At 45.8% G+C, this 26750-nt stretch overlaps 1 protein-coding gene across 2 annotated transcripts; it reads right to left on the reverse strand.

Moving 5' to 3' along the window:
- sergef (secretion regulating guanine nucleotide exchange factor) lies at positions 1-26188 on the reverse strand. Of its 2 annotated transcripts, none has more exons than XM_036961145.1 (9): positions 26073-26188; positions 25595-25730; positions 25113-25265; positions 24760-24915; positions 24061-24237; positions 22114-22278; positions 20884-21050; positions 17470-17506; positions 1-1164 (listed from the first exon to the last, which is right to left on the reverse strand). In XM_036961145.1, exons 1-9 carry the CDS (start codon positions 26112-26114, stop codon positions 959-961), a joined length of 1239 nt encoding a protein of 412 aa, XP_036817040.1. In that variant the 5' UTR covers positions 26115-26188; the 3' UTR covers positions 1-958. The 2 variants fall into 2 exon arrangements, with proteins under 2 accessions (XP_036817040.1, XP_036817045.1); XM_036961150.1 differs by lacking the exon at positions 1-1164 and adding an exon at positions 5131-5186.
- Positions 26189-26750: the final 562 nt, after the last annotated feature.

Raw genomic sequence — 26750 nt, forward strand, 5'->3', positions numbered from 1 at the left:
TCCATACCTGTTATTTCATAGTTTTGAAGTCTTCACAAATTATTCTACAATGTAGAAAATAATAAGAAAATATAGAAAAACCCTTGAATGAGTAGGTGCGCCCAAACTTTTGACTGGTACTTTATGTCTTGGGACATAGGCATCATGTATAGACTAACAGACTTGTGTATCCATCTCCCTGACCTGAATCATATCTGGACTGGGCTCGAGGAATGACAGCCTCTGTCCCTGATCATACATAACTCACCCGTCTCTAACGCCAGAAACAATATTTATTTTGACGTCTTACAATTTGAATACAGACCTGGGGCCGTATCTAGTGTGTGCTGATCTAGGATCGGTTTCGTCTTTTAAAATGACAACAAGAATATCATTACATGGACTGTAGGTTTAGGGTCAATTCCAATTTTTAATTCCAGTAAATTCAGATTTCAATTCAATTCAATGCTTTTCAGTTAGGAACATTTGGAAATGGGGTTTACATTCTGAATGGATTAGAATAGAAATAGAATTGACCCTAGATCAGCCCCTCCTACTCTGACAGGCTTTGTGAGTACGGCCTCTTGGAACAAAAAAGGGCAATGTGTCACAGATGGAAATAAAATACATTACGAAGGCAGTTAGACCGGTCATACTGAACTTACACGTGCCTTACTTTGGCCAACAACAAAGCAATCATAGCAGGGTTTGGCTATTTTGCTCAGACAGACACACCCACATACTTTACAACCTTCAGAATGTCCTCCTCCCAGATTTTCCCCTGAGGCTCATTCCCCATAGACTGGGTGATCATTGATTCATACCCTATCATGTTACTCTCACGCCCCACAGTGAGCCGGGTGTCCTCTGCCATAGAGATAAAACAATAGACATTGAGCTTCAAATCAGCGGCACTAGCGGTCAGCGATCTTACCCAGGTACAGTCCTGATAAGTTAGTTCAAACATGTTAGTTTCAAACTATAGGGTAGCTTGTTCTATCTCCATGTCCTCTGTAGACTCCTTTTCACCTGTCCTCACAGCACACAATGCCATAGAGTGGCCAGCGCCACAGCCAATCACAAGAGGCCGGAGGGCAGGAATGGGCTGTGGTTCGCTGACATCTGTCTCGGAACCGTCCCCACACATCCCATGTTCGTTCCACCCCCAAGAGAGCAGGCGACCCCCTGGAGAGGAGAGATGAGGAGAGGAGGGTAGAGGACACTGGTCAGTTAGAGATAACAAACAGGAGATTACTACCCTGATCTGTACATGTTTGGCATGACAATGACCATAGGAGTTGGCAAGATAGCACAAACTGATCTGATCTGACCAGGCTAAGAGAAGACAGCACACACTGATCTGGTGTGACCAGGCTGAGAGAAGACAACACAAACTGATCTGGTGTGACCAGGCTGAGAGATCACCAACTAGAATTGGTAAAAACAGTTGAGTGCAAAAACACTTCCCAACTCAGTTGGACCAGACATATACTGGTCAGTTGGACCTGACATCATATACTGGTCAGTTGGACCTGACATCATATACTGGTCAGTTGGACCTGACATCATATACTGGTCAGTTGGACCTGACATCATATACTGGTCAGTTGGACCAGACATCATATACTGGTCAGTTGGACCAGACATATACTGGTCAGTTGGACCAGACATAGACTGGTCAGTTGGACCAGACATAGACTGGTCAGTTGGACCTGACATCATATACTGGTCAGTTGGACCAGACATAGACTGGTCAGTTGGACCTGACATCATATACTGGTCAGTTGGACCAGACATCATATACTGGTCAGTTGGACCAGACATATACTGGTCAGTTGGACCAGACATAGACTGGTCAGTTGGACCAGACATAGACTGGTCAGTTGGACCAGACATAGACTGGTCAGTTGGACCTGACATCATATACTGGTCAGTTGGACCTGACATCATATACTGGTCAGTTGGACCTGACATCATATACTGGTCAGTTGGACCTGACATCATATACTGGTCAGTTGGACCTGACATCATATACTGGTCAGTTGGACCTGACATCATATACTGGTCAGTTGGACCTGACAGATACAGGACAACTAGCCTGACATGACATCGACTATAGGAGTTGGTTATACAACACGAGTATGTAGTAGGTAATACAACACATTGGTTATACAGCACTAGTTGGTCAATGGTTAGACATCACTAGTTGGTCAATGGTTAGACATCACTAGTTGGTCAATGGTTAGACATCACTAGTCAGTAGTTGGTTATACAGCACTAGTTGGTCATTGGTCAGACATCACTAGTCAGTAGTTGGTTATACAGCACTAGTTGGTCAATGGTTAGACATCACTAGTTGGCAGTTGGTTATACAGCCCTAGTTGGTCATTGGTCAGACATCACTAGTCAGTAGTTGGTTATACAGCACTAGTTGGTTATACAACACTAGTTGGTTATACAACACTAGTTGGTTAGACATCACTAGTTGGTAGTTGGTTATACAGCACTAGTTGTTTAATCATCACTAGTTGGTTATACATCACTAGTTGGTAGTTGGTTATACAACACTAGTTGGTTAATGAGTACTAGTTGGTTATACATCACTAGTTGGTAGTTGGTTATACAACACTAGTTGGTTTTACAGCACTAACTAGTTGGTTATACAGCATTAGTTGGTTAATCAGCACTAGTTGGTTATACATCACTTGTTGGTTATACAGCACTAGTTGGTTATACATCACTTATTGGTTATACAGCACTAGTTGGTTATACAGCACTAACTAGTTGGTTATACAGCACTAACTAGTTGGTTATACAGCACTAGTTGGTTATACAGCACTAGTTGGTTATACATCACTTGTTGGTTATACAGCACTAGTTGGTAGTTGGTTATACAGCACTAGCTGGTTATACAGCACTAGTTGGTAGTTGGTTATACAGCACTAGCTGGTTATACAGCACTAGTTGGTAGTTGGTTATACAGCACTAGCTGGTTATACAGCACTAGTTGGTAGTTGGTTATACATCACTAGTTGGTAGTTGGTTATACAGCACTAGTTGGTAGTTGGTTATACAGCACTAGTTGGTAGTTGGTTATACAGCACTAGTTGGTAGTTGGTTATACAGCACTAGTTGGTAGTTGGTTATACAGCACTAGTTGGTAGTTGGTTATACAGCACTAGTTGGTTATACAGCACTAGTTGGTAGTTGGTTATACAGCACTAGTTGGTAGTTGGTTATACAGCACTAGCTGGTTATACATCCCTAGTTGGTTATACATCACTAATTGGTTATACAACACTAGTTGGTAGTTGGTTATACATCACTAGATGGTTATACAACATTAGTTGTTAGTTGGTTATACATCACTAGTTGGTTAGACATCACTAGTTGTTAGTTGGTTATACATCACTAGTTGGTTAGACATCACTAGTTGGTAATACATCACTAGTTGGTAATACAACACTAACTAGTTGGTAATACATCACTCGTTTCTCAGATGTTGCATGGCCAGGCAATGAGGATTACACATTTGCTCAACTAGAATAGGAAAAATGGTTGGGTATAAAACAATAAAAAAAAATCCAATGACTTCAAAGTAGTCTGTGTAGATTCAAATAGGTGAACACAGACCCCCCCCCCCCTTTGGGGGCTCAACAAAAAGTTAAACACACACTGCCATTCAGCTCCAGACAGTCTCTGCACCTTTCCTCCTCTTCTCTGTTCCCTCTCAGACAGCTGGTAAAGGAGCTTGTTGGTTTAGTGGGTGTGGTCCGGACAGGGCTGCATCACCGTGGAGACACGTGCCATGGCAACACAGTTCGGTTAACTAATAGGCCCCGTTGTCATGGCAACACAGCTCACATCTTCAAGCGTTCAATCTACCCATCCCAATGTTCTGTCCGTTTTCTGTTTCTTCCCCCATTTCTCTCTCCCTCCTTTCATCGAGTGAATCCCTTTATCTCTCCATCTCCCTCTTATTTTTTTTCTGACCAATGGATCAAAAGCCTCTGGGTTCTGTGTCAGCAGAGAGAACAGATAAAACAAGTTGTCTCGGTCTCACAGACCAAGATGTGTCACAGACCAAGTTGTCTCCCAGACCAAGTTGTCTCCCAGACCAAGTTGTCTCCCAGACCAAGTTGTCTCCCAGACCAAGATGTGTCACAGACCAAGATGTCTTCAACCAAGATGTCTCCCAGACCAAGATGTCTCCCAGACCAACTTGTCTCCCAGACCAAGATGTCTCCCAGACCAAGATGTCTCCCAGACCAAGATGTGTCACAGACCAAGATGTGTCACAGACCAAGATGTCTCCCAGACCAAGATGTCTCCCAGCAGGCAGCTTATGCCAGTGTGATATGACAACTAGGGCTGAGACCTCACCGTACCATATAATCAGCATACTTAGGTGTCAATACGATATGTATTGTGATTATCACGATTATACAGTACCAGTCAAAAGTTTGGACACATCTACTCATTCAAGGGTTTTCCTTTATTTTAAAAAACTATTTTATACATTGTAGAATAAAGTGAATATACTGAAGACATCAAAACCATGAAATAACACATAGAATCATGTAGTGACACATTTTTTTTATTTTTTTTATATATATTTGAGATTCTTCAAAGTAGCCACCCTTTGCCTTGAGGACAGCTTTAAACAGTCTTGGAATTCTCTCAGCCAGCTTCATGAGGAATGCTTTTCCAACAGTCTTGAAGGAGTTCCCACATATGCTGAGTGCTTGTTGGCTGTTTTTCCTTCCCTCTGTGGTCCAACTCATCCCAAACCATCTCAATTGAGTTGATTGATTTTCTACATTGTAGAATAATTTGTGAAGACTTCAAAACTATGAAATAACAGGTATGGAATCATGTAGTAACCAAAAAGTGTTAAACAAAATATATTATTTTAGATTCTTCAAAGTAGCTAACTTTTGCCTTGATGACAGCTTTGTACACTCTTGGCATTCTCTCAACCAGTTTCATGAGGAATGCTTTTCCAACAGTCTTGAAGGAGTTCCCACATATGCTGAGTGCTTGTTGGCTGTTTTTCCTTCCCTCTGTGGTCCAACTCATCCCAAACCATCTCAATTGAGTTGAGGTTGGGAGATTGTGGAGGCCAGGTCATCTGATAAAGCACTCCATCAATCTCCTCCTTGGTCAAATAGCCCTTACACAGCCTGGAGGTGTGTTGGGTCATTGTCCTGTTGAAAACAAATGATAGTGGGATTAAGTGCAAACCAGATGGGATGGCATATCGCTGCAGAATGCTGTGTGCCTTGAATTGTAAATAAATCACAGAGTGTCACAAGCAAAGCTTGTGTCCTTTAGTACTGGTTTCTTTGCAGCAATTTGACCATGAAGGCCTGATTCACTCAGTCTCCTCTGAACAGTTGACGTTGAGATGTGTCTGTTACTTGAACTCTGTGAAGCATTTATTTGGGCTGCAATTTCTGAGGCTGGTAACTCTAATGAACATATCCTCTGCAGCAGAGGTAACTCTGGGTCTTTCTTTCCTGTGGCGGTCCTCATGAGAGACAGTTTCATCATAGCGCTTGATGGTTTTTGCAACTGCACAAATGTTCCAGATTGACTGACTTTCATGTCTTAAAGTAATGATGGACTGTCGTTTCTCTTTGCTTATTTGAACTGTTCTTGCCATAATATGGACTTGGTCTCTTACCAAATAGGGTTATCTCAAACACCTAGATCCCCTGAACGCAGCTCACTCTCAAACACATAGATCCCCTGAACGCAGCTCACTCTTCAACTCACACCCTCAAACACGCAGATCCCCTGAACACAGCTCACTCTCCAACACATAGATCCCCTGAACACAGCTCACACTCTCAAACACCTAGTTCCACTGAACACAGCTCACTCTCCAACTCACACCCTCAAACACCTAGATCCCCTGAACGCAGTTCACTCTCCAGATCCCAATCACCTGAATTCTGATCACCTGTTCACACACCTGTATGTCATTATCACACACTATTTAGTTCAGTTCTTTGCACCCCATCACTGTGAGGTCTTGTTGGTTTTGTAAAACATTCTATTCTGAGCTCTGTTCATTCCCATATTAGTCCTCCCGTGTATCATAGTGTTTGGTCATCCTCAATAACAACGTTTTCTGCTTATCAGATTTCCTGTCATCAACGTCTTGCCACATCTCCCAGACTACGTTATTAGCCTTTTCCCTGCCTGTACTGTTACCTTTTTGGAATCCCGGTGTATGACCTTCTGCCTGCCCCTGGACCCACGTACCTGCCCCTGGACCCAGCTACCTGCCCCTGGACCCAGCTACCTGCCCCTGGACCCAGCTACCTGCCCCTGGACCCAGCTACCTGCCCCTGGACCCAGCTACCTGCCTCCTCCTGTGTATGACCTTCTGCCTGCCCCTGGTCCCAGCTACCTGCCTCCTCCTGTGTATGACCTTCTGCCTGTCCCTGGACCCAGCTACCTGCCTCCTCCTGTGTATGACCTTCTGCCTGCCCCTGGACCCAGCTACCTGCCTCCTCCTGTGTATGACCTTCTGCCTACCCCTGGACCCAGCTACCTGCCTCCTCCTGTGTATGACCTTCTGCCTGCCCCTGGACCCAGCTACCTGCCCCTGGACCCAGCTACCTGCCCCTGGACCCAGCGACATGCCTCCTCCTGTGTATGACCTTCTGCCTGCCCCTGGACCCAGCTACCTGCCCCTGGACCCAGCTACCTGCCTCCTCCTGTGTATGACCTTCTGCCTGCCCCTGGACCCAGCTACCTGCCTCCTCCTGTGTATGACCTTCTGCCTGCCCCTGGACCCAGCTACCTGCCTCCTCCTGTGTATGACCTTCTGCATGTCCCTGGACCCAGCTACCTGCCTCCTCCTGTGTATGACCTTCTGCCTGCCCCTGGACCCAGCTACCTGCCTCCTCCTGTGTGTGACCTTCTGCCTGTCCCTGGACCCAGCTACCTGCCTCCTCCTGTGTATGACCTTCTGCCTGTCCCTGGACCCAGCTACCTGCCTCCTCCTGTGTATGACCTTCTGCCTGCCCCTCTGGACCCAGCTACCTGCCTCCTCCTGTGTATGACCTTCTGCCTGCCCCTGGACCCAGCTACCTGCCTCCTCCTGTGTATGACCTTCTGCCTGCCCCTGGACCAAGCTACCTGCCTCCTCCTGTGTATGACCTGCTGCCTGCCCCTGGACCCAGCTACCTGCCTCCTCTTGTGTATGACCTTCTGCCTGCCCCTGGACCCAGCTACCTGCCTCCTTCTGTGTATGACCTGCTGCCTGCCCCTGGACCCAGCTACCTGCCTCCTCCTGTGTATGACCTTCTGCCTGCCCCTGGACCCAGCTAACTGCCTCCTCCTGTGTATGACCTTCTCCCTGTCCTTGGACCCAGCTAGCTGCAGCCTCCTGTGGTCCTTTACAATAAACACCTGCTGCGTTCTGCGCTAGAAACCAGCTCTCTGTCTCCCCTCGTGTTCAATACAGGTTACTACATGATTCCATATGTGTTATTTCATAGTTTTGAAAATAGAAAATAGTTTTAAAAATAAAGAAAAACCCTTGAATGAGTAGGCTGAAATGTGTACTCTGTATATGTATTGTGATTCGATACGGCAATTTTATAGAGATTTAATATGTTCCAAACATATCGCTCACTATATGTCTGCTGCAGAGTAGCAAGAGAGAGAAAATGAGTTTTGATCAGTCATGTAAAAAATAAAAGAAGTGCTGAAAACTATTTAAAAAGACGGAAAAAAAGCTCTAGGATGGTCTCCCGTCCAGTTTTCGTGCAGATACAGCCGACTCGCGCTAGCTGACGCAATTATTATTAAATACCTTAGCTAGTATCTATAATATCGTCCAAAATAATATTTCGATATGTAACTATCGACGCGGGCTGGTGGAGGTGGTGTCAACGGTACGGGCTGGTGGAGGTGGTGTCAACGGTACAGGCTGGTGGAGGTGGTGTCAACGGTACAGGCTGGTGGAGGTGGTGTCAACGGTACAGGCTGGTGGAGGTGGTGTCAACGGTACAGGCTGGTGGAGATGGTGTCAACGGTACAGGCTGGTGGAGGTGGTGTCAACGGTACAGGCTGGTGGAGGTGGTGTCAACGGTACAGGCTGGTGGAGATGGTGTCAACGGTACAGGCTGGTGGAGATGGTGTCAACGGTACGGGCTGGTGGAGGTGGTGTCAACGGTACGGGCTGGTGGAGGTGGTGTCAACGGTACGGGCTGGTGGAGGTGTAGTCAACGGTACAGGCTGGTGGAGGTGGTGTGGTGGTGTCAACGGTACGGGCTGGTGGAGGTGGTGTCAACGGTACGGACTGGTGGAGGTGGTGTCAACGGTACAGGCTGGTGGAGATGGTGTTATGGTGTCAACAGTACAGACTGGTGACGGTGGTGTGGTGGTGTCAACGGTACGGTCTGGTGACGGTGGTGTGGTGGTGTCAACGGTACGGACTGGTGGAGGTGGTGTCAACGGTACGGACTGGTGGAGGTGGTGTCAACGGTACGGACTGGTGATGGTGGTGTGGTGGTGTCAACGGTACGGACTGGTGGAGGTGGTGTCAACGGTACAGGCTGGTGGAGATGGTGTGGTGGTGTCAACGGTACGGACTGGTGGAGGTGGTATCAACGGTACGGGCTGGTGGAGGTGGTGCGGGAATGTCAATGGGTGTACCTGATAAACTGGCCACTGAGTAAAAGTGGAGCGTGGAGAATAAATTGTTCCACGTTTGCTTGTTAAAATGTGTTATCTTTAAGATGAATGCATTTAAACTAAGTTGCTCTGGATAAGAGCGTCTGCTAAATGATTAAATGTAATGTAAATGTATGGCAAGAGGAGAGAGAGAGAAGAGAACCTCAGGTGTGGTGCTTTGTTCATTCAAGGACACACTCCCCACACCGGAACACACAGATACAGAACACCGCTACGAACGTTGCCGTGGCAACTAAGTGCATAGTTTGTACATCCTGTTCCACAATATATATCCTGTCCAAGAACACACAAAAAGAAAACATGACAGAGAGAGGAGAGCGAGAGAGACACACACTCGACACAAAATCTAAAATTCCTTAATTCCGCAGCATCGTCAAGACACATTGGCCAGTCTACAGCGGCAAGACACATTGGCCAGTCTACAGTGTCAAGACACATTGGCCAGTCAACAGCGTCAAGACACATTGGCCAGTCTACAGCGTCAAGACACATTGGCCAGTCTACATCGTCAAGACACATTGTCCAGTCTACATCTGAACATTAGTAAGAGACCTAATGAGCCAATTGGAAGCTGGGGATGAGTAGGTATGAGGGCCATATTGGGAATTTTGCCAGGAAACCAGGTTTAACACCCCTACTCTAACAATAAGTGCCATGGGATCTTTAGTGACCAGAATCAGGACACCCGTTTAAATGCTCCATCCTAAACACTGCATCTTACACAGGGCAATGTCCCCAATCACTGTCCTGGGGCATTGGGATATAATTTTTTTTAGACCAGAGGAAAGAGTGCCTCCTACTGGCCCTCCAACACCACTTCCAGCAGCATCTGGTCTCCCGTCCAGGAACTGACCAGGACCAACCCTGCTTAGCTTCAGAGGCAAGCCAGCAGTGGGATGCAGGGTGGTATGCTCCAGGGTGGTATGCTGCTGGGTGGTATGCTGCAGGGTGGTATGCTGCAGGGTGGTATGCTGCTGGCAACCGCGAGGAGAAGCTCTGTAATATCATTAGCTACGTCCCAATATCGCACCATATTCCACATTTTGAGCGCTACATTTCACCAGGAACCGTGGGGCTCCGGTCAAAAGTACTGTAGTACACTATATAAAAAGGAACAGTTTACCATTTGGGAGACAGCCATTGAAAATCCACTGACAACGGAGGGGGCTGAAAGGCGGGTTTAGGAGGAGACAGCCATTGATAATCCACTGACAACGGAGGGGGCTGAAAGGCGGGTTTAGGAGGAGACAGTCATTGATAATCCACTGACAACGGAGGGGGCTGAAAGGCGGGTTTAGGAGGAGACAGCCATTGATAATCCACTGACAACAGAGGGAGCTGAAAGGCGGGTTTAGAGGAGACAGTCATTGATAATCCACTGACAACGGAGGGGGCTGAAAGGCGGGTTTAGGAGGAGACAGCCATTGATAATCCACTGACAACAGAGGGGGCTGAAAGGCGGGTTTAGAGGACAGCGGAGCAGAACACACATTGTTAATGTAACGCCGGACAAATAAAGTTGTATTGAATTGTATTGGGCACAAGGCTTGTATGGGTGATTGTAGTTTTCCCGTTGTCTCTCCAACTAACATCAACTAACATCTCCTCTCTAATAGGATCCCTATGGTTCTCTCTCCAACTAACATCTTCTCTCTAATAGGATCCCTATGGTTGTCTCTCCGACTAACATCTCCTCTCTAATAGGATCCCTATGGTTCTCTCTCCAACTAACATCTCCTCTCTAATAGGATCCCTATGGTTGTCTCTCCGACTAACATCTCCTCTCTAATAGGATCCCTATGGTTCTCTCTCCAACTAACATCTCCTCTCTAATAGGATCCCTATGGTTGTCTCTCCAACTAACATCTCCTCTCTAATAGGATCCCTATGGTTCTCTCTCCAACTAACATCTCCTCTCTAATAGGTTCCCTAAGTCTGTGTCTCAAATATCTCTCCCATCTCCCAAAATTTGCACTTGTTCACTTCCCTTCACAGACTTGAAAGGAACTGAAATATGGTGGAAACTCCCTCTAGTCTAGCCCATGTTGTTTCCACCGATCCAAAATGCTTTTAAATTTGTGTGGAGTAATGGACGAGTGAACACCTCAGGAGGAAAGCGACCAACCAGAGTCCATGTTTCCCCTCCCTAGTACACTCTGGTACCAACACAGAGGCAGAAGAACTGGGTCAGTGTTCAAACTTTAATGCCGAAGGAATCTTCTGCTTTCAAAAGGGTTTAGCTGTGCCTCTGTCTGGGCTGGTGGTGCATATGGGATGAGCGACTAGGATAAATATTAGACAAAGAGGAGGGAGGACAGAAATTAGATTGCTTAAAAAAAAAAAAGATCCTCAGCAAGCCAAAACCATTTCAAAATACTGAAAAGACGTATTTAATAATTAATTGAAAGCACTAACTTGTTTACAGTGCATTCAGAAAGACTTTTCCCACATTTTGTTACGTTACTGCCTTATTCTAAAACATTTTTTTTTTTTTAAGAATCTCAATCTACACAAAATTCCCAATAATGACAAAGCGAAAACAAAGCGAAAACTAAAATACCTTATTTACATAAGTATTCAGACCCTTTTGAGAATCGAAATCCGAGACAGGATTGTGTCGAGGCACAGATGGGTACTGAATTTTTTGGCAGCATTGAAGGTCTCCAAGAACACAGCGGAATAAGTTTGGAACCATCAAGACTCTTCCTAGAGATGGCCGCCCGGCCAAACTGAGCAATCGGGGGAGAAGGGCTTTGGGCAGGGAGGTGACCAAGAACCCGATGGTCACTCTGACAGATCTCCAGAGTTCCTCTGTGGAGATGGGAGAACCTTCCAGAAGGACAACCATCTCTGCAACACTCCACCCAGCACTCCAGACGGATGCCACTCCTCAGTAAAAAGCACGTCAGCCCATTTGGAGTTTGCCAAAAAGGATCTAAAGGACTCAGACCATGAGAAACAAGATTCTCTGGTCTGACGAAACCCCAATTTAACTCTTTGGTCTGGAAGAAACCTGGCAACATCCCTACGGTGAAGCATGGTGACAGCATTATGTTTTTCAGAGGCTGGGACTGGGAGACTAGACGGGATTGAGGGAAAGATTAACAGAGCAAAGTACAGAGAGATCCTTGATGCTTCAGAGCACTCAAGAACCGAGACTGGGGCGAAGGTTCACCTTCCAACAGAACAACGACAAGTCTCTGTATGTCCTTGAGTGGCCCAGCTAGAACCCGATCAAACATCTCTGGAGAGACTTGAAAATAGCTGTGCAGCAACGCTCCCCATCCAACCTGACAGATGTTGAGAGGATCTGCAGAGAAGAATGGGAAAAACTCCCCAAATACAGGTGTGCCAAGCTTGTAGCGTCATACCCAAGACGACTCGAGGCGGTGACCGTTGCCAAAGGAGCTTCAACTAAGTTCTGAGTAAAGAGCCTCAAGTAGATTACTAAGAAAAGCTCATCCATTTTTTTTTAAAACCTTTTTTTAACCTTTGTGCAGATTGCCATGTCTCATTTTCGATTAATTGAAAATTATGCTTTGAGAAAAAGTCTCTTTTTCAAACAAGTATTGCAGAGCTGGCTACAATTTCAATTTCATCCCCCTGAAAAGACTGAACAAATATTACAACAAACATTATGGCTGAACTCAAATGTGCTGGTTGATAAAATACCTGTATTCATGGGAAAGATGTTTGAAAAAGGGTATTGTGTTCTTAAATTCTATTGTAAATTGGAATGGTAGAGTTATGTCCTTCATGGAGTTATCAGAATTGTACGGGAAGGTCTGCTCAATCCAAGAGTACAACCAATTGATTACAGCATTACCCCAAAAATGGAGGAGGCAGGTGGCAGCGGGAGGAGGAACTGGTCTGTCTAAATAGGAAAGTTATACCAGTTTCATTTGAGGACCAGGATGTTGACATCTGAGCCATACAGATGGCAAAATAGTAGGGAATAGATTTTTAATGTACCAGATTCCATGGGTTGATATATAAAACCATGCAATATTCAAGACTTGGTGCTTTTCAGCTAAAATTATTATATAGAATTCTTGCCACCAACAAAATGTTGAATATTTGGGGCATAAAATCGTCAAAGCTCTGCAGATTCTGTTGTGATGATACAGAATTGCCCTCCGGTAGCCCATTTCTGGTCTCAGGTTCAGGAATGGCTGAAAACGCATTGATCTAAAAAAAATTGACCCTAGAAATAGTACTGTTAGGAGATCTGGAGAGACCGGGTCAGTCAATTACTAATATACTAATACTCTTACTAAGAGTATTTATCTTCAACTCGCAATCTGTGGATTCTATTCGATTAGAGAGAGTGAAATTGTACATTAAACAGTACAGCATAGTTGAAAGATGTTGCGTAGAAATCCAAAGAGGGTGGCCAGCAGAGATAGATGGGATGGGCTGAGGGTGGCCAGCAGAGATAGATGGGATGGGCTGAGGGTGGCCAGTAGAGATAGATGGGATAGGATGAGGGTGACCAGCAGAGATAGATGGGATGGGCTGAGGGTGGCCAGCATAGATAGATGGGATGGGCTGAGGGTGGCCAGCATAGATAGATGGGATGGGCTGAGGGTGGCCAGCAGAGATAGATGGGATGGGCTGAGGGTGGCCAGCAGAGGTAGATGGGATGGGCTGAGGGTGGCCAGCAGAGATAGATGGGATGGGCTGAGGGTGGCCAGCAGAGATAGATGGGATGGGCTGAGGGTGACCAGCAGAGATAGATGGGATAGGATGAGGGTGGCCAACAGAGATAGATGGGATGGGCTGAGGGTGGCCAGCAGAGATAGATGGGATGGGCTGAGGGTGGCCAGCAGAGATAGATGGGATGGGCTGAGGGTGGTCAGCAGAGATAGATGGCATAGGATGAGGGTGGCCAGCAGAGATAGATGGGATGGGCTGAGGGTGACCAGCAGAGATAGATGGGATGGGCTGAGGGTGGCCAGCAGAGATAGATGTGATGGGCTGAGGGTGGCCAGCAGAGGTAGATGGGATGGGCTGAGGGTGGCCAGCAGAGATAGATGGGATGGGCTGAGGGTGGCCAGCAGAGATAGATGGGATGGGCTGAGGGTGGCCAGCAGAGATAGATGGCATAGGATGAGGGTGACCAGCAGAGATAGATGGGATAGGATGAGGGTGGCCAACAGAGATAGATGGGATAGGATGAGGGTGGCCAACAGAGATAGATGGGATGGGCTGAGGGTTGGAGACAAGTGGGAGTGGAGTGGCTGTGCGGAACACAGAATGATGGTCAAAGATAAAAGTAGAAAATAAAGTCAAATAAAAAAACATAATTAAAAGTATGTTTGAATGACACTGAGGGGCAGTGTTTTTACAGCTAATGTCGGTTTGCCTGAGGCTGATGCCGTGCAGGGGTTTGCACACACACACACACACACACACACACACACACACATTCAAATAAACACATACAAGAACACACACCTACATGTAATAGTGCCAGACATGCACACAAACATATACAGTAGGCTGTTATGATTTTAGTTGTCCTTGATGTCCTGTTGTTTTTTGCATTGTTGTTTTGCTGTTTTGTTCTGTCTTTTTCTTTTTTCTCTTTAGTTCTGTTGTTGTTGCTGCATTGGGGGGTTCTTGGGGGTGGGGAATGGAATTAAATTGTATTTTTTATTGTTATTTTTTTCTTCTGGGAGGGGGTTGTGGGAGGGGTCTCGAATGGTTGAGCTATTGGAGGACTGTGGGGCTGTGGGAGGGGTCTCGAATGGTTGAGCTATTGGAGGACTGTGGGGCTGTGGGAGGGGTCTCGAATGGTTGAGCTATTGGAGGACTGTGGGGCTGTGGGAGGGGTCTCGAATGGTTGAGCTATTGGAGGACTGTGGGGCTGTGGGAGGGGTCTCGAATGGTTGAGCTATTGGAGGACTGTGGGGCTGTGGGAGGGGTCTCGAATGGTTGAGCTATTGGAGGACTGTGGGGCTGTGGGAGGGGTCTCGAATGGATGAGCTATTGGAGGACTGTGGGGCTGTGGGAGGGGTCTCGAATGGTTGAGCTATTGGAGGACTGTGGGGCTGTGGGAGGGGTCTCGAATGGTTGAGCTATTGGAGGACTGTGGGGCTGTGGGAGGGGTCTCGAATGGATGAGCTATTGGAGGACTGTGGGGCTGTGGGAGGGGTCTCGAATGGTTGAGCTATTGGAGGACTGTGGGGCTGTGGGAGGGGTCTCGAATGGTTGAGCTATTGGGGGACTGTGGGGCTGTGGGAGGGGTCTCGAATGGTTGAGCTATTGGAGGACTGTGGGGCTGTGGGAGGGGTCTCGAATGGTTGAGCTATTGGGGGAGTGTGGGGCTGTGGGAGGGGTCTCGAATGGTTGAGCTATTGGAGGACTGTGGGGCTGTGGGAGGGGTCTCGAATGGTTGAGCTATTGGAGGACTGTGGGGCTGTGGGAGGGGTCTCGAATGGTTGAGCTATTGGGGGACTGTGGGGCTGTGGGAGGGGTCTCGAATGGTTGAGCTATTGGAGGACTGTGGGGCTGTGGGAGGGGTCTCGAATGGATGAGCTATTGGATACTACGGTGTGTCGCTCTGAATGGGAGTCTGTTGGTGTTGGATGACTGGTATGATGTAGTGGTTTAGCGGCTTCACTGCAGGTATATTGTACGTTTTGGATATTCAAGAAAACATTTAAAAAATAAACAACAAAAAAATACTGAGTAATGGGTCTGAATACTTTTGTAAATGTGATTTCTGTTTTTTGTATTTGTAATAAATGAGCAAAAAAAAAAAATACATGATTTTGCTTTGTCATTATGGGGAATTGTGTGTAAATTGAGGGGGGAAAAAACAATTTAATCAATTTTAGAATAACGTAACAAACACAGTAAAGGGGTCTGAAAACTTTCAGAATGTACGTTGTGAATAATGATCAGTGAGAAAATTAGACGCACAAATATCATACCCTCCAAAAATGCTAACCTCCCCTGTTATTGTAACGGTGAGAGAAATCCCCAAAATCAATTTGCGCACGGTGGCGCGCGCCCGGTTTGGGCTTAAGGCGTTTGTGAAAATAGACACTGCAGTAAATGAAACCTAAAAAACATCTGTCTCTTCCAGGACCGTTGCTCCGTAGCCAATCAGAACTACAGCAGGCCTTTAAGCAAATAAGGTATTTGCCACAGGAATGTTCTCTTGATACATGCCAGGTCAGAGGCAGTAGGGTTAATTAGCCGTGTCAGTGACACATTTTCTGCATATACTGTGTGTGTGTGTGTGTGAGTGATTAACTCGGTCAGTGATACTCGTCTTCCCTAGAAGTAATTACTTCCTGTAGCCAAAGATTATAATCCCTATAGGGCGACATAGTTATAATCCAAACCCTTGAATTCGCCTCAAGCGTCAACAAAATTAATAATTAACATTTCACCCTGATGTTAAACTGTGAAGCATTATATCTCTCTCTCTCTCTCTCTCTCTCTCTCTTACTAATTCTTTAAAAAGGTCCTGTCTGTCACGCCCTGGTCTTAGTATTCTGTGTTCTCTTTATTATTTTGGTTAGGCCGGGGTGTGACATGGGTGATTTATGTGGTTTGTTTTGTCTAGGGGTTTTGTAGTTAATGGGATTGTGTTTAGTTAAGTATTCTAGGTAAGTCTATGGTTGCCTAGAGTGGTTCTCAATCAGAGGCAGCTGTTTATCGTTGTCTCTGATTGGGAACCATATTTAAGGCAGCCATATTCTTTGGGTTCTTTGGGTTAAGGGTATTTCGTGGGTGATTGTTCCTGTCTTTGTGTTTGTTGCACCAGATAGGGCTGTTTCGGTTTTTCCACGTTTCTTGTGTTTTGTATATTGTTCGTATTTTCATCTTTATTAAAGATGTTTATAAATAACCACGCTGCATTTTTGGTCGTCCTCTCTTTCACCGGAAGAAAACCGGTAACACTGTCCAATCAAACGTGTGATTTCTATTGAATTCTATGCATATAACTCTCCATCAATTCCATTCCATATTTGGACGTGTGTCAGGTCAACTGTAATTAACCTCACCAACATTTGGATTTAAAAAAAAAAAAGGGGGGTTTCATAGCTAACTAATTATTTAATTTCAATACATTTCTTAAGGTATTTTACATTGTATTGAGGCAGAATGGAAATCGGAAGGGGAGACAGGTAGTGGAAGAAACAGGATGCAGGGATTGATGCTCAATCTCCAGCAGGCAATTTGCATGTGACTTACCCCTCAACCACTAATTATTTTAACATTTCACCCAGAGGTTTGTCATGCATTAGACGGGAGAATCCTTCACTTATTGAAGAAGTGAACAGGCGAGGAAAACCCCATCAAATATTCATTTTTCCCCCATAATGCCACATTAAGCCTTGCATGTATTTTTGTACTCTGGTTGGTTCCCCAAACCAGGAAGTAAGAGCACAGTGTACTGTGGTAACTAAACATGAGTCACGCATAAGAGCCAGCTGCAATCCATAGGGCTCTGGTCAACAGTGGTGCACTATATAGGGCATAGTGTCTCATTTGGGACGCGTCCCATTTCAGTCACTTGCACTTAGTGTAGTGAAAACAACATGCTTTTAAAAAAATAAAAAAAATAGTTGCTGACCCATTTTCCCAACTCCCCTGTCCCCTCCTCTTCCCTAGCATATTCTTAGTGGGTTGACAGAGTACATTTTAACATTCATTCGTCATCCAATTATTTGGGGGAAAGTCTATTTATAGCCAAATACAGTAGAAGAACACCACAAATCATTTGTAGTTTCATTGAACAATATTATAAATACATACCTACGATGGCAAGGTTATGTTCAGATCCACAGGCAATCTGTGGAGAGAAATGAAATACCTGATGAAGTCTTTACATCATATGAATTGGTTGAATGTCAACCTGTCTATTCCTCACATAGTCACGTAGGCTAGACAGGAAACACACTCTCTCCCCAAGGACAGTCAACCTATCCGATTTGTCCGTCAGACTGCCAGATGAAACGCGATTCATCACTCCAGAGAAAACGCGTTTCCACTGCTCCAATGACGGTGTACTTTACACTCCAGCAGTCGATTGGCATTGAGCATGGTGAAGTTAGGCTTGTGTGCAGCTGCCCGGGCCATGGAAACCCATTCCATGAAGCTCCCGACGAACAGTTCATGAGCTGACGTTGCTTCCAGAGGCAGTTTGGACCTCGGTAGGAAGTCCCGTTCTGTGAAGCTTGTGTGGCCTACCACTTCGCGACTGAGCCGTTGTTGCTCCTAGACATTTCCACTTCACAATATCAGCACTTACAGTTGACCGGGGCAGCTCTAGCAGGACAGAAATTGAACAAACTTACTTGTTGGAATGGTGGCATCCTATGACGGTGCCACATTGAAAGTCACTGAGCACTTCAGTACGGGCCATTTTACTGCCAATGTTTGTCTATGGAGATTGCATGGCTGTGTGCTCGATTTTATACACCTGTCAGCAACAGTGTGTAAATCTGTCGTTCTGCCCCTGAACAAGGCAGTTAACCCACAGTTCCCTGGTCGGCCATCATTGTAAATAAGAATTTGTTCTTAACTAAACTTGCCCAGTTAAATAAAAGGTTAAATATTTATTATATTATTAAAACGGGTGTGACTGAAATAGCCGAATCCACAAGTGTGTATTTTTTTGTGTAGGTGCCTGGTTGTTAATGTGGGGGGACTGATGATACAGGTGTGGGTCTCTGGGGTGTGAGTGAGCATAAAGGCACATTTTCATTCGCTATAAATCTGTCCAGTGTTCCCAGATTTGACCAATAATGAATTACAATACGAGTGAAATGGTAATTAAGTGTTTAAAAAGCAGCTTTTCTGTGTTGGAATGTTGTGGGCGTATCCTAGCAACAGAATGGTGTGGGCGTATGGAGTAATTATACCAGTCATTAAACATATTCATGCTAGTAGACCGCTGATTGGCCAGCTCATCCTCCTCTAGACCGCTGATTGGCCAGCTCATCCTCCTCTAGACCACTGATTGGCCATCGTCATCCTACTGAGGAGTCTTACATTATCCTCTATTTTGTAAACAAACATTAGTGGTGAGGTTTTTATAAGTGTTTTTTTTTCCTTCTTCTTCTCCTCCAATTCATCCATTGGCCACAAATACGAATATAGGATGAGTCAACAACATTATTTATGAGTTAAGAGAACATGAACTTAAAAAAGAAAAAAAAGAAGTGAGATTTTCACTGGACTGTTCCTCTATTACACGGTTAGTAGGGAAGACAGTGATGCAGGTAACAACCAACGCACCAGTACAACAACCTGACATCAAGACAGTGATGCAGGTAACAACCAACGCACCAGTACAACAACCTGACATCAAGACAGTGATACAGGTAACAACCAACGCACCAGTACAACAACCTGACATCAAGACAGTGATGCAGGTAACAACCAACGCACCAGTACAACAACCTGACATCAAGACAGTGATACAGGTAACAACCAACGCACCAGTACAACAACCTGACATCAAGACAGTGAAGCAGGTAACAACCAACGCACCAGTACAACAACCTGACATCAAGACAGTGAAGCAGGTAACAACCAACGCACCAGTACAACAACCTGACATCAAGACAGTGATGCAGGTAACAACCAACGCACCAGTACAACAACCTGACATCAAGACAGTGAAGCAGGTAACAACCAACGCACCAGTACAACAACCTGACATCAAGACAGTGATGCAGGTAACAACCAACGGACCAGTACAACAACCTGACATCAAGACAGTGATGCAGGTAACAACCAACGCACCAGTACAACAACCTGACATCAAGACAGTGATGCAGGTAACAACCAACGCACCAGTACAACAACCTGACATCAAGACAGTGATACAGGTAACAACCAACGCACCAGTACAACAACCTGACATCAAGACAGTGATGCAGGTAACAACCAACGCACCAGTACAACAACCTGACATCAAGACAGTGATACAGGTAACAACCAACGCACCAGTACAACAACCTGACATCAAGACAGTGATGCAGGTAACAACCAACGCACCAGTACAACAACCTGACATCAAGACAGTGATGCAGGTAACAACCAACGCACCAGTACAACAACCTGACATCAAGACAGTGAAGCAGGTAACAACCAACGCACCAGTACAACAACCTGACATCAAGACAGTGATGCAGGTAACAACCAACGCACCAGTACAACAACCTGACATCAAGACAGTGATGCAGGTAACAACCAACGCACCAGTACAACAACCTGACATCAAGACAGTGATGCAGGTAACAACCAACGCACCAGTACAACAACCTGACATCAAGACAGTGATACAGGTAACAACCAACGCACCAGTACAACAACCTGACATCAAGACAGTGATGCAGGTAACAACCAACGCACCAGTACAACAACCTGACATCAAGACAGTGATACAGGTAACAACCAACGCACCAGTACAACAACCTGACATCAAGACAGTGATGCAGGTAACAACCAACGCACCAGTACAACAACCTGACATCAAGACAGTGATGCAGGTAACAACCAACGCACCAGTACAACAACCTGACATCAAGACAGTGATGCAGGTAACAACCAACGCACCAGTACAACAACCTGACATCAAGACAGTGATACAGGTAACAACCAACGCACCAGTACAACAACCTGACATCAAGACAGTGATGCAGGTAACAACCAACGCACCAGTACAACAACCTGACATCAAGACAGTGAAGCAGGTAACAACCAACGCACCAGTACAACAACCTGACATCAAGACGTTTTCTCTGTGGAAAACCACCTTTGTATCCAGGGACTCCGTGTTTTAGTTTCTGCTGCCCTCTGCTGCTGGACTGGGGCCGAAGTTCTCTTCAAGAGGTTTGTGAAATCATTGATCATTCATTTCTGTAGCGCGACTGCTGTTAACGCGGCCACTGTCGCAAACACCACCGTGAACCGTGTCGCCCGTGACCCGTCTCACCCGTGACCCGTGTCGCCCGTGACCCGTCTCGCCCGCGACCCGTCTCGCCCGCGACCCGTCTCGCCCGCGACCCGTCTCGCCCGCGTCCCGTCGCACCCGTGACCCGTGTCGCCCGTGACCCGTCTCGCCTGTAACCCGTGTCGCCCGTGATCCGTGTCGCCCGTGACCCATGTCGCCCGTAACCCGTCTTGCCAGTGACCCGTCTCGCCCGTGACCCGTCTCACCTGTGAGGCTCCACAGAGGATCTTGACTTCTGCAGGGACACATGTCCAGTGGCTGGCAGCTCCTCTCAATGCACTACTTGACTGCTGATCTGCACTCTGATTGGTCAGTTCTGTCCTCCCCAGCTGTCCATAATTGCCTCTGCCCCAAGTGAAGACACGGCCACTCTCTGGCAGAGAGTTACAGATCATTATAAACTGGTAGTAAGACACTAACAGGGTCCTACTGTATATAGACCCTAACAGGGTCCTACTGTATATAGACCCTAACAGGGTCCTACTGTATATAGACCCTAACAGGGTCCTACTGTATATAGACCCTAACAGGGTCCTACTGTATATAGACACTAACAGGGTCCTACTGTATATAGACACTAACAGGGTCCTACTGTATATAGACACTAACAGGGTCCTACTGTATATAGACACTAACAGGGTCCTACTGTATATAGACACTAACAGGGTCCTACTTTATATAGACACTAACAGGGTCCTACTGTATATAGACACTAACAGGGTCCTACTGTATATAGACACTAACAGGGTCCTACTGTATATAGACCCTAACAGGGTCCTACTTTATATAGACACTAACAGGGTCCTACTGTATATAGACACTAACAGGGTCCTACTGTATATAGACACTAACAGGGTCCTACTGTATATAGACACTAACAGGGTCCTACTGTATATAGACCCTAACAGGGTCCTACTGTATATAGACACTAACAGGGTCCTACTGTATATAGACCCTAACAGGGTCCTACTGTATATAGACCCTAACAGGGTCATACTGTATATAGACCCTAACAGGATCCTACTGTATATAGACCCTAACAGGGTCCTACTGTATATAGACACTAACAGGGTCATACTGTATATAGACACTAACAGGGTCATACTGTATATAGACACTAACAGGGTCATACTGTATATAGACACTAACAGGGTCATATTGTGTCTTACGATGCATTACAGCCCATTTATAATGCATTATACCTTCAGCATTATACCTTCATTTATAATGCATTATACCTACAGCACCATTAATACTGATATTTAAACTCTCTAGTTAGAGGCGATGCCCCCCCAAAATGGATTGATCTGTGTTCGATTTGAACAATTTTGCTACTGAAAACAATCACTTCTCATTAGACACGTTCAGGTAGTCCCTGCCCATTTCAAAACATTTTCTCCCAACTAAAAACAGGTCTTCGTGTCTCTCTCTCTCACCTGTTTGGGCCACCAGGTGTGTCCAGCCACTGTGAACGTGGGTAACCTTCTCTCCACCCAGTGGTGAGCGGTCTAGGAGGACAGGTCTGGGTAGGAAGGAGTCTGTACTGCTACTGGTCAGCTGGCCGTGCTTATTACTGCCCCACAGGAACACATCTCCCTCAGCTAGAACAGAATACAGATAGACTGTTACTCACTATCCTAGACACGACCCTGCTATAACACAACACACGACCGACCCCCTGCTATAACACAACACACGACCGACCCCCTTGCTATAACACAACACACGACCGACCCCCCTGCTATAACACAACACACGACCGACCCCCTTGCTATAACACAACACACGACCGACCCCCTTGCTATAACACAACACACGACCGACCCCCTTTGCTATAACACAACACTGAGACACAGACAAACATGCCAAGATGAATGCGAGCATAAAGACCACCACCAAGGAAAGCGTCAATCAATGGAGAATGTATGTAAGCCAGTGATGTCGTGGTAGAAAGAGGTGGGTAAATGATGATTCATTTTCACAGTGAGTAATATAACACACACACCCAACCCCCCCACCCACCCAACCTCCCTATTTCTATAGGGACAAGCACTGTTCATGACACAAACTGTCAGGTTTAAAGTTTACAGCTAATTTCCTGCCATTCTACACATTTTGTCATGGGGTGGCGAGAACATGTTGCCGTTTTTAAAAAGATAATTTGCTTGCAATTCTACACATTTTTCCATGTCTTAATGTGTATGCATGTGATATTTGAGTGACTCAAGAGTTACAACAAAATCTATTGGCTTAAAAAACGTTAGTTGACATGGACTAGTTGATCTGGACATTTCTGACTAGCTGGAGACTAGCAGAACAGTAGACTGGAGACTAGCAGAACAGCAGACTGGAGACTAGCAGAATAGCAGACTGGAGACTAGCAGAACAGTAGACTGGAGACTAGCAGAACAGCAGACTGGAGACTAGCAGAACAGCAGACTGGAGACTAGCAGAACAGCAGACTGGAGACTAGCAGAACAGTAGACTGGAGACTAGCAGAACAGCAGACTGGAGACTAGCAGAACAGCAGACTGGAGACTAGCAGAACAGTAGACTGGAGACTAGCAGAACAGCAGACTGGAGACTAGCAGAACAGCAGACTGGAGACTAGCAGAACAGCAGACTGGAGACTAGCAGAACAGCAGACTGGAGACTAGCAGAACAGCAGACTGGAGACTAGCAGAACAGCAGACTGGAGACTAGCAGAACAGCAGACTGGAGACTAGCAGAACAGCAGACTGGAGACTAGCAGAACAGTAGACTGGAGACTAGCAGAACAACAGACTGGAGACTAGCAGAACAGCAGACTGGAGACTAGCAGAACAGCAGACTGGAGACTAGCAGAACAGCAGACTGGAGACTAGCAGAACAGTAGACTGGAGACTAGCAGAACAGCAGACTGGAGACTAGCGGAACAGCAGACTGGAGACTAGCAGAACAGCATACTGGAGACTAGCAGAACAGCAGACTGGAGACTAGCAGAACAGCAGACTGGAGACTAGCAGAACAGCAGACTGGAGACTAGCAGAACAGCAGACTGGAGACTAGCAGAACAGCAGACTGGAGACTAGCAGAACAGCAGACTGGAGACTAGCAGAACAGCAGACTGGAGACTAGCAGACTGGAGACTAGCAGAACAGCAGACTGGAGACTAGCAGAACAGTAGACTGGAGACTAGCAGAACAGCAGACTGGAGACTAGCAGAACAGCAGACTGGAGACTAGCAGAACAGCAGACTGGAGACTAGCAGAACAGCAGACTGGAGACTAGCAGAATAGCAGACTGGAGACTAGCAGAACAACAGACTGGAGACTAGCAGAATAGCAGACTGGAGACTAGCAGAACAACAGACTGGAGACTGGAGAGCAATAACAGTCACTCACCAGTAAGGCTCACACAGTGGGCGGAGCCTGCAGCAACACTGTGTAAAATCACCTGTTCCAGACCTGGGACCAGACAAGGTACCTTGGAGGTGAAGTGTTCTGGGACAGGCTGTGGACTCAGAGCTCTCTTAGCCTGGCCAGAGAGACCCATACCCCACTGGTAAACACTACCTGTGGCTGGAGATAGAACAACACAAGGAGAAAGACGTATTGGTGATTGTTGTGCCCCATTAGAAAGAAAGCATTGAGGATAGTACATTTACATTAGAGTCATTTAGTAGACGCTCTTATTCAGAGCGACATACAGGAGCAATTAGGGTTAAGTGCATTGCTCAAGACTGACAGATTTTTCACCTCCTCGGCTCGGGGATTCAAACCAGAGACCTTTCGGTTAGTGGCCCGGGGGTTCTTAACCACTAAGACTACCTGCTCTGTAGTGACTGAGAGGAAGACGGAACTATTTACATAGCACACACACACACTACACAGAACCACGTAAAGCAATGAGGACACTACACATAACCATGTACAGCAATGAAGACCAGAGTGAGTGTAAAAGTTAAATTCAGAGATTGGATTTGTAGTCAGAATTATAACATATTTATGAATGTCATTTGGAGGCTCCGTGGCTGTGAAGTCAGAGAACAGGTATGTCTTACCAGTGACAGGTATGTCTTACCAGTGACAGGTATGTCTTACCAGTGACAGTTAGTGAATGTCTGAGTCCTGCTGCCACTCTGATCACTGGCTCCCTTACAGACTGAATGGGCAGCAGCACCACAGAATGAGTGATTGGCTCTGAGACACCCAACTGGCCGTATGCATTAGATCCACACGTCAGTACCTGGCCATGATCTGAGAGAGGAGAAACAAAACATGTTGGTATAAAATGACAAGCATGAACACCTAGATATACGTCAAGACATTCAGGTCTCTGGTTTTGACAACTAAGGTGTTGTGATGACTGTCACAGAGAGCTGCTCCAGGCCGCTACTGTACATTATCTGCCTCTCTCCCCAGAGAGGATGAGCAGTACATTCTCTTCCACTCACCAGTGAGGACGAGTGTGAAATCCCAACCACAGGACACGTGTGCAACCCTCTGACCAATGAGAGGACAGAGTTGAAAGGTGGTGACCGCTAAACTGTGACCCAGTCCCAGCTGACCTCTGTGGTTCTGGCCACACACCAGCAGCTCTCCTTTCTCTGGAGGGAGGAGGAAGAGGCGGTGGGGGGAGAGGTGGAAGAAGAGGAGGTGGAGGAAGGGGACGTGGAGGAGGATGAGGAAGTGGAAGAGGCGGTGGAGGAGGAAGAGAATTAGGGAGGTAGAAGAGATTATTAGGGAGGTAGAATAATAACTTATTAGTTGTGTATACTGTGTAATGCATACGCAGAAAAATGTTATTCACATAGCTTTATTGACACACCAAAAGTATAAGCCATATGTCCAGCAGAGGGAGACAAAGTCAACCCCTTTGCAGATATTAGATAACTTTTTTAAAGACAACAAAAATGCCATCATGAGCCACACGCACCAGAGACCACAGCCGAATACCCACCACCTCCACTGAGTTGGCGCACCGTCCCCATCTGTAGGGCTCCATCAGCGAGCCTGGGCACTGACAGGTCTTCAACATGGCCCTGTCCTAACTGCCAATAGCTGTTGGTTCCCTGCAATGTTTCAGGAGGTATTGACAGTGCGAATTGAGATGCAGTTCCTACTGTGTTCATATTTAACATATGACATTGCTTCAGTAAATCACCGGTACTCAACTGTCAGAGACGGATAGATTTTACTACTCTAGTTCACTTTCACTAGTTAGATAATTCTAGTTAGTTAACGTTAGCTAACTGGCGCTAACATGAGTTTTGGTAGCTAGCGTTCTTGAAACTAGTGTGCTGGACAAAACGTAGCTAGCTAACGTTAGTATCACAAACAAACTGGATCTTATTAGCTAAATACGAGTGTCATGATACATACAAAACAAATAATTGGTTGCTAAAGAAACTTACCCACGTGTAGACACATAATTCTGTCAGCAAGCTTGTATCCATAGCATGGGGATGCCAAATGCAATTTACGACAGTAGATCGTAGTTGCTGTAAAGTAGTTTGTTTACATACGTCAGTGGTTTTCCACCATGTTGAGTGTGGCTAAAGAGGGTGGTCACTAGTTACCACAGCGACAAAGTCAAATGGCTATCCTAAAACATTCATGAAAACAAACATGTGTTTTTTGCTCTTCATTAGGGTTAGACATACGGTTAGGATTAGGTTTAAAATCAGATTTTAAGAAGATAAATGGTGGAAATAAGCGGGGTCCAGACATAATTATGACTTTGTGGCTGTGGTAACTAGTTACGACCCAAAAAGAGGTCTGGCGTAGATCTACAACTCTCTATTCTATTCTATCCTATTCTATCAGGAAGAATATGCCATGTTTAGCAAATGTACAATTAAATTCTCCATGAATGTTAAACGTTCTGTTTTTCCTATCAATCTCTGTTGATAGGACGACAACTCTAGAGAAGTCGCTATAAATATGCATAGTCACAGTATGCTGTTCATGAAAAGTCTCTGGTATGTAATTTTAATTAATCTGATTTATTCATTCATAAGACACACACGAACATTTACACTTATACATAACCAGTTTACCTTTCTTTACATTAAATCAAATCAAATGTATTT

The sequence above is a fragment of the Oncorhynchus mykiss genome, chromosome 2 (assembly GCF_013265735.2).
Source record: "Oncorhynchus mykiss isolate Arlee chromosome 2, USDA_OmykA_1.1, whole genome shotgun sequence".
Lineage (NCBI taxonomy): Eukaryota > Metazoa > Chordata > Actinopteri > Salmoniformes > Salmonidae > Oncorhynchus > Oncorhynchus mykiss.